The 14,899-nt window shown below is 48.3% G+C and overlaps 1 protein-coding gene across 1 annotated transcript; it reads right to left on the bottom strand.

Annotated features, from left to right (window-relative positions):
• Nucleotides 1-1,821: 1,821 nt before the first annotated feature.
• Nucleotides 1,822-5,025, bottom strand: CDKN1C (cyclin dependent kinase inhibitor 1C). The gene is made up of 3 exons (XM_066638744.1): nt 4,107-5,025; nt 3,476-3,602; nt 1,822-2,495 (listed from the first exon to the last, which is right to left on the bottom strand). The coding sequence occupies exons 1-2, from the start codon at nt 4,702-4,704 to the stop codon at nt 3,481-3,483; spliced, it is 720 nt and encodes a 239-aa protein (XP_066494841.1). The 5' UTR covers nt 4,705-5,025; the 3' UTR covers nt 1,822-2,495; nt 3,476-3,480.
• Nucleotides 5,026-14,899: the final 9,874 nt, after the last annotated feature.

Raw genomic sequence — 14,899 nt, 5'->3', positions numbered from 1 at the left:
TTTAAAGCAATTTTAGTTTATAAATCTAATTTACCCTTGGAATAAAAACACATCACACTGCTTTCTGTATTTCTAACTTTGGAAAACACAGAAATCTGTGAAAAAATAAAACCATTTTCACCCATCTCTATGTATAAGATTTCAGTTCCATGAAAACAAGATGTTAATGGCCATGATTTTCCATATCAACTACAATCATAGTAATTTCCATAGAACTCAATAGGTCTTATTTAAGAAAATGCATTTTCCCCATTTCCAACCACATGCAAGCTTAAGGAGACTTCGAGTCAGTCAAATGCACGTCATAAAAAATGCAGAATAAAAGCAGATGAAAATATTAAAAACAGCAAATATTAACACACAGACCAGCAGCTATAACAACCCAAACCCTACCATGCCTTGAATGGCTGTTGACGGTGCCAAGTGGATCTCCTGAAGGGGTTTCCACATGTTGGGGGTGACTAAGGAAAAGGATCTCTCACACATCATCAACTGAGCCTCAGAAGGTGGGGAGGATGCAGAAGATGCCAAGGAAATGCATTCAGGAACAGGGTGAGAATAATAAGAGATCTTATGCAAAACGGTGGCTCTCTCTAAAAAGAAAGGCATACAGTATAGAGATGAGGGAGAAGGTAAGGAACAAATCGTGACTTTCAGCCCATTACTTATACCTTGGCATTGGCTTTCTCACTGTTCATCAGGAAGCAGTCAAAGGAGTGGGTCAATTACAACCATGTGGTGCCCTTGGCAGCTGCACACAATTTAGCCTCATGAAGAAACTTTATACTGCAAGTCAGTGGTTCTGAAAAACGATCTTCTCCCCTCTAGAAATAAGGAGCCATAAAGATCACCAACTCCTCAACCAGTCTCCACAGCTGTGCTTTTATCAGCTCTAGCAGGTAGGAGAGTTGGGGCCCAATCCTGTCCAATGTTCCAGCACTGGTGTGGCTGCAATGCAGCCCCAAGGTAAAGCAACAAAAGTTCCCATGCCTGAAGGGGGCCTCTGTGACCACTGCCCCAACACAAGATGAAGTGCATGCCCCATTGTAACAGGTGCACCAGAACTGGAAAATTGGATAGGATTGGCTCCTTGGTCTCCAGTTGTACTAATTGTCAATCCTTGCACTTCAAGCATGCAGCAGTAATTACAGGCACAGCTACAGAGGCCAATTGAAAGAGTAACAATTCTAGAGAACATTGGGGTTTTCCTTTGCAGTCCATGTGTTAGGGCAAGGTTGTTGCATGCTGGTGACCTGATGGGTGTGAGGAGGGTCTTGTATATATTGTACTGCTATCTACTCTACTAATTTTTCTCGTTTCTGTCAAATAACCAGACATCAGGAAGTGCAACCCAGAAAGCATGACCTTCACTTAAAATTCAGGGCTTCAGTAGTAGGACAGCCACTAGACTTGGCATTTGTGCTACTGATTTCAAGGGTAGTTGAGGGGGCTTCTTTTGGCACATGTACCTTGACTGCAACAGTCCTTCCTGGAAGAAAAATGAGCCTCAAGATTGCTGCTCTATTCCTGGTAGTGCTACAGTATACATCTAAGCTTTCTGTAGTTGTGTCATATTAGCTCCCCCTTTTGTGTAGATATGCTTAATTCAGATTAGAGTGCTAACAGTCTCCTAGCCAAAAGGTACAATTTAAGCAGCCTTTGCCCTCTATGTAACCAAGAAACTATTGTTGCATCTCATTTGTGGTCATGTTTTTCAGAAGCAAAAAGTAATGCCAATATTGTAATCAAGTCATTAAGGTACTGAGAGAGAGAATAAAAAAAAGCTACAACAAAGAAAGTTGATTGAAATCTGATTCCTTTTTATTTTAACAATGTGGCATAAGTTTGCAATGGCAGTGGTACAGACCGGCTCAGAGACCATTGTATCAGATTTTCAAGTAATAACTAAGTAATTTTGATTCATAGCTACTTTTGTGAATGCAAAAACCCACTATAAAAATAAATTTACATTTTTTTGTAAATAACAAAAGCAAATATAGTGCCCTTTGGCTTAACCAAATAAGAAAAAACCGAACACACAAAAACAGACTACTGGATGCCAACCAAAGTTATCCACCTTTTGGACATAAATAGAAAATATAAGTTAGTATAACTCTTAAGTTTGTTTTTGTACAAATATACAATTTTTTTGCACTGAGAAATCAGCAGAGATTAAACATTTATATAAATGACTTTAAAGCTTTTACACTTCTGGCCAGTGTACTCACATTAGGCATAATACATTTTTTATATAAAACATACATTGCACAGTTGTAAATTAACACTGCTCCGTCAGGTGGCTTGCAGTCAGAGCCACTTTTGCTACATGGAGGTACAAGTAGTTCCTTCTGGGGCACAAGTGGAAGAGAAACAAACAGACCGAAGACTCTTCTTCCCCCAACTCTGGTCTCTCTTGCCCCTCCCTTTAAGGTGTGGAGGGGAACGGCCTTGAGCTCCGGAAACATCGACATCGCTTCAGTGTTCTAGTGCAAAATCTGCAGAGAGAAGACATATAGTAAACTTGCACAGAGCAGACACACCCCCAGAACGAAGCAGCTTAAATTACAGGCTGTTGGAAGGAACTCTACAAGACACTGCCCCACCTCTCCCAGACTCCCCTCCCTGCTAGAATAAGAAGCTGAGTCAGCAATAGCAGGGGAGCCCTGTGCATGCTTGTGTGCACGCATGCATGGGGGGGGGGCTTTTTTTCTTGCTTCTTCAGTAGGCAATACGTGACCATCTGGAAGTTACTCTGGATCCACAGTGGTGTGAGAGGGAGGGGAAATTAGGCAGTCAGGTCTGTTCTCTTGCAAGTCCCAGCTAGTTACACCTCTTTGGAGGCACAGGCCCCATTTCTGTCCAATCACTACCTATTTTGCAAGTGTTATCCCTGAACATCACTGAACTCTCTATGCCAACCAAGCTGGAGTAGATGCCCCATCATCATCTCCACCCACCCAGCCACCCATCCCAGTTTCCACATTAAAGCTGTCCAACGTTGTATACACACAACAGGGAACAAATGTTTACACCTGTGGGCTGAGCAGAAATGCGTTAACGGAAGCTAGAAACCTCCCCCAGTCCTTGGAGCCATTTCTGCCCAATGTTGCACATACACAACAGCAGCAGTAGTTAGAGGGGGTGCAAAGCACCAAGACTTGCAGGGAGCCTCACCACAGCATGCAAACCGTCCTCCCCTTAGAGCCATTCTAGGTACCCCACCCCTCCTGGAATTGCTCTGAAGGGGAGGAGCCCATTGCATGCTGCCCTGAGGCTCCCTGCAAGACTTGGTGCTTTGCAGCCCCTCTAACTACGCCACTGTGCAACAGAGATCAAATGTGTACACCCGTGGGCTGGGCAGGAATGGGTTAACGGGGGCTAGAAACCTCCCCAGATCCTTTAGCCCTCCCAAGGAAGCTGAAGTCTTATGAAGCTGGACTAGCAGCCAAGCCACCCCAGAGGAGCTCAGTCTCACCTCGTTCATCGAAGCCTTTTCCGGGGCGTCTGCTCGGTGGGCACTGCAGAGACGGAGGCTGGCAAGGCGCTGGGGAAATCCCCGGGCACTTTCGCGTCTAGGACTCTTTTGCGCTTAGCAAAGAAATCTGGAGTGAAACCCGGAGGGGGAGAGAGGAGAAGGAGAGAGAGAGAGACAAAGTCTTAAGAGCCACTCCAGCCCAAGCCTGGGAAGGGGACACACCCCAGCAGCAGAGGCAGGCAAGGGCGTCCGAAAAACAATCGCGCACCAGGGGCCCGCCCTGCTTGGCCGCTCTCAGCGCAGCGCTGCACACGATCCGAGCCCGGGCTCTGGGCTCCCCCTGTCCGCCAGCCAGCAGCCCTGCAGCCGCCGGGTTTGTTTACGTCGCAAAGAAGGGCTGGCTGGCTGGCTGCAGAGAGCGCGATGTGCTGCGTAAGCACTTTCCTCCCCAGCCAAGCCAAGCCAAGCCCCGGGGACCTGCGCGCAGTCTGAAGCGCGGCCAGCGTTTCCCCCCCCCCTTAGGGCGGCATTCAGACAACCTCCAGGGCAGGCACGAGACTGGGAAGGGAGGGGGAAACGGGGCAACCCCCCTGCACGGTGCAGTGCAAGCACCGAGGGCGGCGGGTTCTACCTGTGATCTGAGTGACGCTGGCCGAGGATGTCCTTTTCAGGGCGCACGGGACAGGCTTGAGTATAATCCCTGAGTAGCTGCTGCTGCTGCTGCTGTTGAGCTGGTCGGTTCGGTTCTCCTGGTTGAGGCGCTCCTCGCCCCCCGCTCGAGTGCTTTCCGACGCCACCGCCTTGCCCTGAGGGCTAAGCAGGGACGCGGAAGAGGGGATCCCCGTCCCCGGGGTGCAGTCTCTGGAGCTGGGGTCGGTGGAGGGGGACTCCTGCGGAGACTTGGACCGGACCACCAGCACCGGGAAGCGGCACCTCCCCACCTGCAGCGTCTCCCGGTAGAAAGCAGGCACGGAGTCGCCCTCCACCTCCTCCCACTGCAGCCTGCCCGGCCCCCGCAGCGGCTCCTCCGCCTGGAAGTTGTAGTCCCAGCGCCTCTGGCCGTCCTCGCAGATCTCCCGCAGCTTGCTCTTCAGCTCCCGGTTCAGCTCGTCGTGGTCCACCGGTCCGAAGAGGTTCCTGCACACCCCGGTGCGGGCGTGCAGGGGGAAAGTCCGGCGGGCAGCCAGGCGCTCCAGGGCAGAGGCGCTGGAGAGGTGCACGTTGGACATGGTGACGGTCGGAGGGGGTGGCAGGTTCCTTGGCCCGGCGGGGGCGTGGAGGAGGAGATCAGCTGCCCCGGGCGCCCTCCCCTGCCCCAGCAAGTCCCAACCGCAGCGCCGCAGAGAAGGGCCGGGGTCCTGCGGGCCACCAACCTGCCTGCACCCGACTCCGCCTGGGTGCACCACCCACCCTTCCAGCCGAGCTCCTCTTCTCCCCGCCCGCCCGGAGCTGCCTCGCTTTTAAAGCTCTCACCGAGTGAGCCCGAGCAAAACACCGATTAGCATAATACTACTTCTCTGCAATAACACTCCTGCCATTGGCGGAGGCTCCGCTCTGCCCAGGGCGCCGTCCCGCCCGCTCCCTTTCCGCACTGGCGGCGGAGCGAAGAGTGGCCGGGCGCCAAAAGAGCCCCGCTGCTTGCCATTGGGTCGCGCCGCTTGTCTGTCAACGCGGGCTGCGGGGGAGGGAGGGGAGAGATTTAAAGAGATGGGGAGTAACCTGATCCCGGCCCACGTAGAGCTCTCCGCTCCCTTTGTTTGCAGTCGCCCTGCAGTTGCATTTGTTGGTGTGGTCCTGGCCGAGCTTTTAACGCTTTAGGAGAACTGGTGCAAGCACAGACCCCCTGGATCCCTTCCTCCTTTCTTTGCAACGTGATGAAGTCACTTCTGCACCCAGCATTTGGGCCGCTGGGAAGTACAGTTGCACACGGCTTTGTGTCTGCAGTGCAAACCTTTTGTTTGTTTTTTACAAAGGGCCCCTAAGCGCAGGAGATCGTTCGGTGAGCATTTCCCCCCCCCATGGTGAGTGAGTGGATCTCATCATCATCATCAGAGTGTGTGCAGCATCTCAGAAGCAGCACAAGGATAAAGGATTCGCACCCCATCCTAGGCTTGCCTACTCAGAAGTACGTCCCATCAGAGTCAATGGGCTTACTCCCAGGATAGTGTGGGTAGGATTGTAGTCTTAGAACCCAATCTTAAACATGCTAACTCCCAGGAAAGTGTGAATAGGATTGCAGCCTTAGAGCCCAATCCTATGCATGCCTACTCAGAAGTAAGTTCTATCAGAGTCAATAGGGTTTACTCCCAGAAAAGTGTGGATAGGATTGGGCTGTCCGGCTGCAATCCTATCCACACTTTCCTGGCAGTAAGTCCCATTGATTATAATTGACCTTACTTCTGAGTAGACAGGCCTAGGATTGGGGTCTGGATCGGTTCTGAATTTCGGCAGGGCCAAGTACGGAGACCACAGCGCTTGGCCCCCTTTCTTTAAAAGAAACCCGCATAGTACAAGCGAGACTCTCATCTTACTCCATGGAGTTGCCGGAGATGAACTGAACTTGCGCATTTCAGTTTTGCAGGTCATTGCAAACATTGTCGCCTGCGGTCCGGGGGGGGGAGGAGTGCTGTCTTTTGTGGCTGTCCATCGCAGTCTGGGGCGTCGTGGTGGAGTTTACTGCAGGGCTTGGAGCGTTGACCACAGGGAGTTTTTTTTTTTATCTCGGTCCATCCCAGCAGAGCGAGCAGCCTTACAGCGCTGCTGACAAGCAGGGAGTCTCCCGGCTCCACAGCCGCCAGTGATCCTGCTTTTCCTATGGATCCGGAACGTATGAGCAGTGGCTTTTCCTCCCTGCTGTGCAGAGTGCGACGCTTATCCCTTTCGTGTTTCTGAAGTTGTTTGTTGTTGGGATTAAAGCCCTTCCCCTCCTCCAGAATGAGACCCGGTGGTGCCTCGGTGTGTGCTCGTGTTGATTCCTTGGCTCCTAGTTGCCTGTGGTTTCAGACAATGTTGCTGCTTCCAAGTTAGTTCCAATTAGCTGGATCACAGAGGTCCACAATGAATTCAACAACAGCACCAAAAGTCTCATTCTGGAGGAGTGGGCCAGAGCAGCCAGGTTCCACTTTTCCTTAAGGAAGGGTCTCAATGGGGCAAGGGTGAGCTTATCCTCCACTGCAGTGTGTAACTTAGAGCCGAATCCTATGCATGTCTACTCAGAAGTAAGTCCCATTAGAGCCAGTGGGGCTTCCTCCCAGGAAAGTGTGCACGGGATTGCCCCCTTAGAGCCCAAACCTGTGCATGTCTACTCAGAAGTAAGTCTCATTAGATTCAATGGGGCTTACTCCCAGGAAAACATGGATAGTGCTGTGTGGGTCCAATCCTATCCAACTTTCCAGCTCCATTGTAGCCCCAATGGAGCCTCTGGTAAGGGAACAAATGTTCCCATATTTTGAGAAGGCCCCAGTGATTGCCCTTCCACCACAAGATGCAGCACCCACCTCACTGGCACAACTGCACCAGCACTGGAAAATTGGATAGGATTGGGCCCTTAGCCTCCATGAGTTATTGTAGCATGGATTTTGCCAACAGGATCCTACCTCTTTCACACTATCTTGTGAAATAGGCTCTTATCTGTCGGCCCAATCCTATCCAATATTCCAGTGCCAGTGCAGCTGTGCCAATGGGACATGCACTGCATCCTGTGGTGGGAAGTCAGTAACAGAGGCCTCCTCAAGATATGGGAATATTTGTTCCCTTACCTCTGGGTAAGTTAAGGTTGCATCGAAGCTAGAAAGTTGGATAGGATTGGGCCCTTCTTGGTTAGCATGTAAGATGCTGCACAACTCTTAGAGCCCAAACCTGGTGCAGTTGTGCCAGTGGGGTGGGTGCTGCATCCTATAGTGGAGGAGCAGTCACTGGGGCCTTCTCAAGGTATGGTAACATTTGTTTCCTTACCACGGGCCTGCAGTGTGGCTACACTGAAGCTGGGAAGTTGGATAGGATTGGGCCCTTAATTGCTTACATTTCCTTCTGTTTAGTGTATTGTTCAAATGTTTTCTGAAGAAAGCTTTCTTTGAACTGGAAGAGGGTAAAACTGCTTCTTCCTGGGAATGGTAGGAGAGGAATAAGAGCTCGGTTTACCCTTGATAAACTATGAATCAGCCTGGCATCAGCACAAAAATCTCTCAAGAAGGGGTAAAATAGTGTAGTGGAAATGCAGAAGATCCCCCCTCCCAGAGATGGTGGCCCCAGGGCCCAATCCTAACCAGTTTTCTAGTGCTGGTGGAGTTGTGCCAGTGGGGTGGGCGCTGTATCCTGTGGTGGAGGGGCAGTCACTGAACCCTTCTCAGGGTATGGGAACATGTGTTCCCTTACCACAGGTCTGCACTGTGGCTACACCCAAGCTGGAAAGTTGAATAGGATTGGGCCCCCAGTCCTATCCAACTTTCTAGTGCAGCTGTAATACAGCCTTAAGGAAAGGGAACAAATGTTCCCTAACTTGGAGGAAGTCTCTACAATTGCACCCCCACCACTGGATGCAGCACGTGCCCCATTGGCAGGGCTGCATCTGTGCTGAAAAATTGGATAGGATTTGGCCTGGTGTATGGTGTCAGTGGTGGCCCCTTGTTATGACAGGTGTGGGAAGTCAAAACCAGAACTTTGGCTTGCAGTGGGTGTGGTTCACAACTGCAACCTAGTAGAGACAATGAGGACCTTGGTAATGAGGTGAAAGAATCATTGCCAGACAGGTGAGTGAGTGGAGGAGGGAAGAGAGGTGCATGTGGTTGTCTCAGCCCAGGAACTGAGACTAGTGGAGTCTGGAGTGCGTGGCTGCCTTACTCAGGAGCTGCTGAGGAGTCACTAGGGTGGTGAGAGAAACTGCTGATTGAGGACTATTGAAAGGAAGAATTCTGTAGCCTGAACAGCTGAGCTACCTACTAATTGCTTTTGCATTGGTGGTGGGGTTCAGTAGTGCACATAACTAGAATTTGGCTATCTTTTGGCTGTGGGGAGCTAATTAGCCTAAAGTGGGCATATGGTTTCTCTGGATTGAAAGGGGAATTTGATGGGACAAATAAGTCTAGCACAAGAGACACCAAAGTAAAATGATTGCAGATATCCAATGGCACTGCAGTGCAGCAGGATAATTTGGACTCCTAAATCAGATGGCATTAAAGCAGTGTTTTGGGGCAAATGTCATTGTAACACTGGCTCATGGGTTTTCTCATTGAAATTAAACTTCCATGAGGACCATATGGCCTTTTGCAAGATGGCCCAGAGGCCAGAAAGATGCTGTTCAGTGAACAGTTCATAAAAAGGCTATCATGGTTCATTGGCACTGACAATACACCTCATTAGGCAAGATGTAAACCTCTGTTGGAAAGGGTTTTGATGGGGCAGAAAGGAAAAAGGTCAGACTTTCCAACCAGATCTCAAAAGTGACTGCAGGTGATGAAATATTAATTCCTTTGATTTAACAACCTATCAGATCCTAGTCCACAAAGGAGATGATGGGGCTGAAGCCAATCCAGCTGGATCATGGTAGTTACCCAGCTATCCTTTTAACAACTGGTTCCCTGCCAAAAGAAGGCAGGCTTCATGTTCTTTCCAGCGCTTGGCAATGATTAACTACAAAAGCACAACCCTATAAAACTAAGCTTTGTTCACTTTGTAGTTTACCTTGGTCCATGGTGAGCGCTCCTATCCTATAGATATGCCTACCTGCATCCGGGAACAGATAACATCCTGGCAAGGCACCTGGGCCTAGTTCAATCAATCATGCTGCGTATCAGCAGCAAACCTAGTGAAACAGTTTATTTAAGATGACTGGCATACAGGTTTATACTGGCGTAGCTGCTGGCTCCATAGATGGTGTGAATGGATGGCAAGTGGATGCATTGTTCCAGCACTGCCCCTACTGCGTCCTGACACAGCTCTCTTCTGCCTTGCATTGCCCCTTCCCCTTGTGTTGCTGTACAGTGTTTGGGGGTTGCTTCCTGTCAGAAAAGTGATGCAATTTTTTACTGTCTTTTAAACAAATCAACCATTCAATAGTAGCAATAGTTCTTTTTAAGGCAGGAGTGGTCACTCTCTCAATTTTAGTGGTCCTGGACCTTCACAGTTGTGCAGAGGAGGGAATTTCAGCAGCTGCTGAAATTCACTCTTCTACTAAAGGTCCAGGAGCCCTAAAGCTGAAAGGCAGGCCACCCCTGTTTTAGCCCATTTCTGCCAGCCCACAGATTTGATCCCTATTGCATATATGCAACGTTGGGCAGAAATGGCTTTTAAGCTACGAGTATAAAAGGCAACACTACTGTGTATGAATTCAGAAACATGCACAGTCCTCCCAAAGATGGTATATTGCCTGTTTGGGATGATTATGTGCCTATTCTATCCATTTAATCATCCAAATATTCAGTCTTTCATTTGCCTTATACTTTCGCTTTAAAATAGTACTGTATAAGAGAATTGAGAAGGTCAGTTGCCATTTTGCTAGGATGATAGCCCTGAACAAAGAGCTGCTGAGGCTTTGCTATCCCTAGTGACAAAGATGTTTAAGACTGATGTTTATTAAAGTTCTGTAAGAGACATTCAGGCTCCACTCCTCCCACGTTTCCTTGATGCAGTTCCTTAGCAAGAACCTTCAAGTAGTTCGTGCAAAACACAGCAAGCCTGTTTTGAAGCCTGTTGTCTTTTACATTGTACTTTGTCTACTGTTGCTCATCATCCCTGCACATACGTGCAAAACTATAACCTGATAATGCACCACATTTCAACAAAAATGTTCACAAAGCAGCTTGCAGAGAAAATCATAGTGGTTAGTGTGTTTGGCTGCAATCATATGCATACTTTGCTGGAAGTAGGTCCCATTAAACACAATGGAACTTAACTTCTGAGTAGACATGCATAGGATTGGGCTGTTAGACTAATTGCTGGGGGTCCTAGGTTTTGTTTCCCACTCAGCCTTGGAGCTTCCTAGGTGACTTTGGGCCTGTTGTATCTCAGCTTAATCTACCTCACAGGATTGTTGTGGGAGAAAAAGGAGAAGGGGAGGGAGGGAGAGAGATAGAAGTTCAGTGGGTGCTCCCTGGAGGGACAGCATGATGGAATCGGTTAATAAAATATGGCTATTGATATTATGTTGACCCAGCAGTCATTGTGCTGTATTGTTCTTATTCACTTGCCAGCACAATCACTCACAGGACCAATAACACAGGCCAACACACATTTTGCTTCCTTAAACGTTACACCAATTCCTGGGTATATTTGGGGTACTGATTCCAAAAATAGTATCTGTTTTGCCCTATCATGTCTAGTTTTGGAGATATAGTAGAGCCTCATTAGTGAATGGTTCAAGCAGCTTCCTCATGAGGAAGCCTACACCATGGCTCCAAAACTAGATGTGATAGGGCAAAATGGATGCTGTTTTTGGAATCAGCACCCCAAATTCATATCAAACTACCATAAAGTTTGGGAAAAACTTTTCTGACCCTCAATTTTGTAGGCCTGTGTAATTTAAGATAAATTTTTAAATATCAGTTTTCTGACGGTATAAAACAAGGCAATTTTTAATGACAACACCAAGGCACTAATTTGGTACTGTATTCACTTAAGCTGAGTGCTGCATATATTCAACAGGGACCAAATGTGTACACCTGTGGGCAAAATGGGTTAACATGACTCTAAATATGAATTTCTGAGAAAATGGATAGTGCATATCAGTGTTTCAAATTTCCTTTCAAGTCTAACAGCACAATCCTGTGCAGTGGACTCAGATGTAACTCCTGTTGAATGTAGTGAGGCTTACTCTCAAGTAAGTGTGCATAGGATTGCAGCCTCAGTGGAGGATACCTTTGGTTCTTATGAACAAGCACAGTCATGATTTTGTGATTTGGAGAGTGCTACAGTTGGCTACCCAGGAGAGGGACTTCTGAACTCAGGAAGATAATCTTTTGCCACTAGCTTCCAATTTGGTTCCAACTGACTTTCAACAAAATATAACACCCTAAATCAGTGGTTCTCAAACTCTCCCAGTTTGATAATTGGGCTCTCAACAGGAGCCGAGGGGCATCCGGTTCGGGACTCCTCATCCTTATTGGATGAGGATGGGGAGGTTAGAGAACAACAAGACAAAGGCAGAGTAGGAGGAGAAATTGGGAAAGGTAGGGTGATGGGATGTGATAGACGGTTTGGCACAATGAGAGGATGCGGGGACGAAGGAGCGAATAAGCAGCGCATCCTGGGGCATTCCATGTATAAATGCTTTTATGCGAATGCCCGAAGTCTACGAGCAAAGGTGGGAGAACTGGAATGTCTGGTGACAAGGGAAAATATTGACATAGTGGGCATAACGGAAACCTGGTGGAATGCGGAGAATCAGTGGGATACCGCAATCCCGGGCTATAAACTCTACAGGAGGGACAGGCAGGGGCGTGTTGGAGGTGGGGTGGCTGTTTATGTTAAGGAAGGGATAGAATCCAGCAAAGTAGAGATTGAAGGTGGGTCCAACTCCACCGTAGAATCTCTGTGGGTTAAATTACCAGGCTTGTGCAGCAATGTAATACTGGGGGCATGCTATCTTCCTCCAGGCCAGAAATCGGATGGGGACCTTGAAATGAGGAAACAGATCAGGGAGGTGACAAGGAGGGACAGGGTTGTAATCATGGGGGACTTCAATTATCCTCATATTGACTGGGTCAATTTGTGTTCTGGTCACGATAAGGAAACCAGATTTCTTGACGTGCTAAATGACTGTGGCTTAGAGCAGCTAGTCACGGAGCCCACCAGAGGACAGGTAACTCTGGATTTAATATTGTGCGGTACGCAGGACCTGGTTAGAGATGTAAACGTTACTGAGCCATTGGGGAACAGTGATCATGCTGCGATCTGTTTTGACGTGCACGTTGGGGGAAGAATACCAGGCAAATCTCTAACAAAAACCCTTGACTTCCGACGGGCGGACTTCCCTCAAATGAGGAGGCTGGTTAGAAGGAGGTTGAAAGGGAGGGTAAAAAGAGTCCAATCTCTCCAGAGTGCATGGAGGCTGCTTAAAACAACAGTAATAGAGGCCCAGCAGAGGTGTATACCGCAAAGAAAGAAGGGTTCCACTAAATCCAGGAGGGTGCCTGCATGGCTAACCAGCCAAGTAGGGAGGCTGTGAAGGGCAAGGAACTTTCCTTCCGTAAATGGAAGTCTTGCCCTAATGAGGAGAATAAAAAGGAACATAAACTGTGGCCAAAGAAATGTAAGAAGGTGATACTGGAGGCCAAGCGAGACTATGAGGAACGCATGGCCAGCAACATTAAGGGGAATAATAAAAGCTTCTTCAAATATGTTAGAAGCAGGAAACCCGCCAGAGAAGCGGTTGGCCCTCTGGATGGTGAGGGAGGGAAAGGGGAGATAAAAGGAGACTTAGAGATGGCAGAGAAATTAAATGAGTTCTTTGCATCTGTCTTCACGGCAGAAGACCTCGGGCAGATACCGCTGCCCAAACGGCCCCTCCTGACCGAGGAGTTAAGTCAGATAGAGGTTAAAAGAGAAGATGTTTCAGACCTCATTGATAAATTAAAGATCAATAAGTCACCGGGCCCTGATGGCATCCACCCAAGGGTTATTAAGGAATTGAAGAATGAAGTTGCAGATCTCTTGACTAAGGTATGCAACTTGTCCCTCAAAACAGCCACGGTGCCAGAAGATTGGAGTATAACAAATGTCACGCCTATTTTTAAAAAGGGAAAGAGGGGGGACCCGGGAAACTATAGGCCGGTCAGCCTAGCATCCATACCGGGTAAGATGGTGGAATGCCTCATCAAAGATAGGATCTCAAAACACATAGACAAACAGGCCTTGCTGAGGGAGAGCAAGCATGGCTTCTGTAAGGGTAAGTCTTGCCTCACGAACCTTATAGAATTCTTTGAAATGGTCAACTGGCATGTGGATGCGGGAGAACCCGTGGACATTATATATCTGGACTTTCAGAAGCCGTTTGACACGGTCCCTCACCAAAGGCTACTGAAAAAACTCCACAGTCAGGGAATTAGAGGACAGGTCCTCTCGTGGATTGAGAACAGGTTGGAGGCCAGGAAGCAGAGAGTGGGTGTCAATGGGCAATTTTCACAATGGAGAGAGGTGAAAAGCGGTGTGTCCCAAGGATCTATCCTGGGACCGGTGCTTTTCAACCTCTTCATAAATGACCTGGAGACAGGGTTGAGCAGTGAAGTGTCTAAGTTTGCAGATGACACCAAACTTTTCCGAGTGGTGAAGACCAGAAGTGATTGTGAGGAGCTCCAGAAGGATCTCTCCAGACTGGCAGAATGGGCAGCAAAATGGCAGATGCGCTTCAATGTCAGTAAGTGTAAAGTCATGCACATTGGGGCAAAAAATCAAAACTTTACATATAGGCTGATGGGTTCTGAGCTGTCTGTGACAGATCAGGAGAGAGATCTTGGGGTGGTGGTGGACAGGTCGATGAAAGTGTCGACCCAATGTGCGGCGGCAGTGAAGAAGGCCAATTCTATGCTTGGGATCATTAGGAAGGGTATTGAGAACAAAACGGCTAGTATTATAATGCAGTTGTACAAATCTATGGTAAGGCCACACCTGGAGTATTGTGTCCAGTTCTGGTCGCCGCATCTCAAAAAAGACATAGTGGAAATGGAATAGGTGCAAAAGAGAGCGACTAAGATGATTACGGGGCTGGGGCACCTTCCTTATGAGGAAAGGCTACGGCGTTTGGGCCTCTTCAGCCTAGAAAAGAGACGCTTGAGGGGGGACATGATTGAGACATACAAAATTATGCAGGGAATGGACAGAGTGGATAGGGAGATGCTCTTTACACTCTCACATAATACCAGAACCAGGGGACATCCACTCAAATTGAGTGTTGGGCGGGTTAGGACAGACAAAAGAAAATATTTCTTTACTCAGCGTGTGGTCGGTCTGTGGAACTCCTTGCCACAGGATGTGGTGTTGGCGTCTAGCCTAGACGCCTTTAAAAGGGGATTGGACAAGTTTCTGGAGGAAAAATCCATTATGGGGTACAAGCCATGATGTGTATGCGCAACCTCCTGATTTTAGAAATGGGTTGTGTCAGAATGTCAGATGCAGGGGAGGGCACCAGGATGAGGTCTCTTGTTATCTGGTGTGCTCCCTGGGGCATTTGGTGGGCCGCTGTGAGATACAGGAAGCTGGACTAGATGGGCCTATGGCCTGATCCAGTGGGACTTCTTATGTTCTTATGTTCTCTCACATATCTTGAAAATACAAAGAAGATTCTCTATGCCTAATAAAGATGTGTTGAGTGTTGTTGAGTGTACAAAGAAGATTTGCACATTTTCTCGTGGAGCTAATAGGTTTCTATGTGAGAACAAAGTGCTTATTTCTGGCCATCATTTGCTTAATGATGTCACTTTCTACTTAATGATG

Source organism: Tiliqua scincoides, chromosome 1 (genome assembly GCF_035046505.1).
Source record: "Tiliqua scincoides isolate rTilSci1 chromosome 1, rTilSci1.hap2, whole genome shotgun sequence".
NCBI classification, from domain to species: domain Eukaryota; kingdom Metazoa; phylum Chordata; class Lepidosauria; order Squamata; family Scincidae; genus Tiliqua; species Tiliqua scincoides.
Note: the sequence above shows the minus strand (reverse complement) of the source record. Positions and strands in the feature narration are given on the sequence as shown.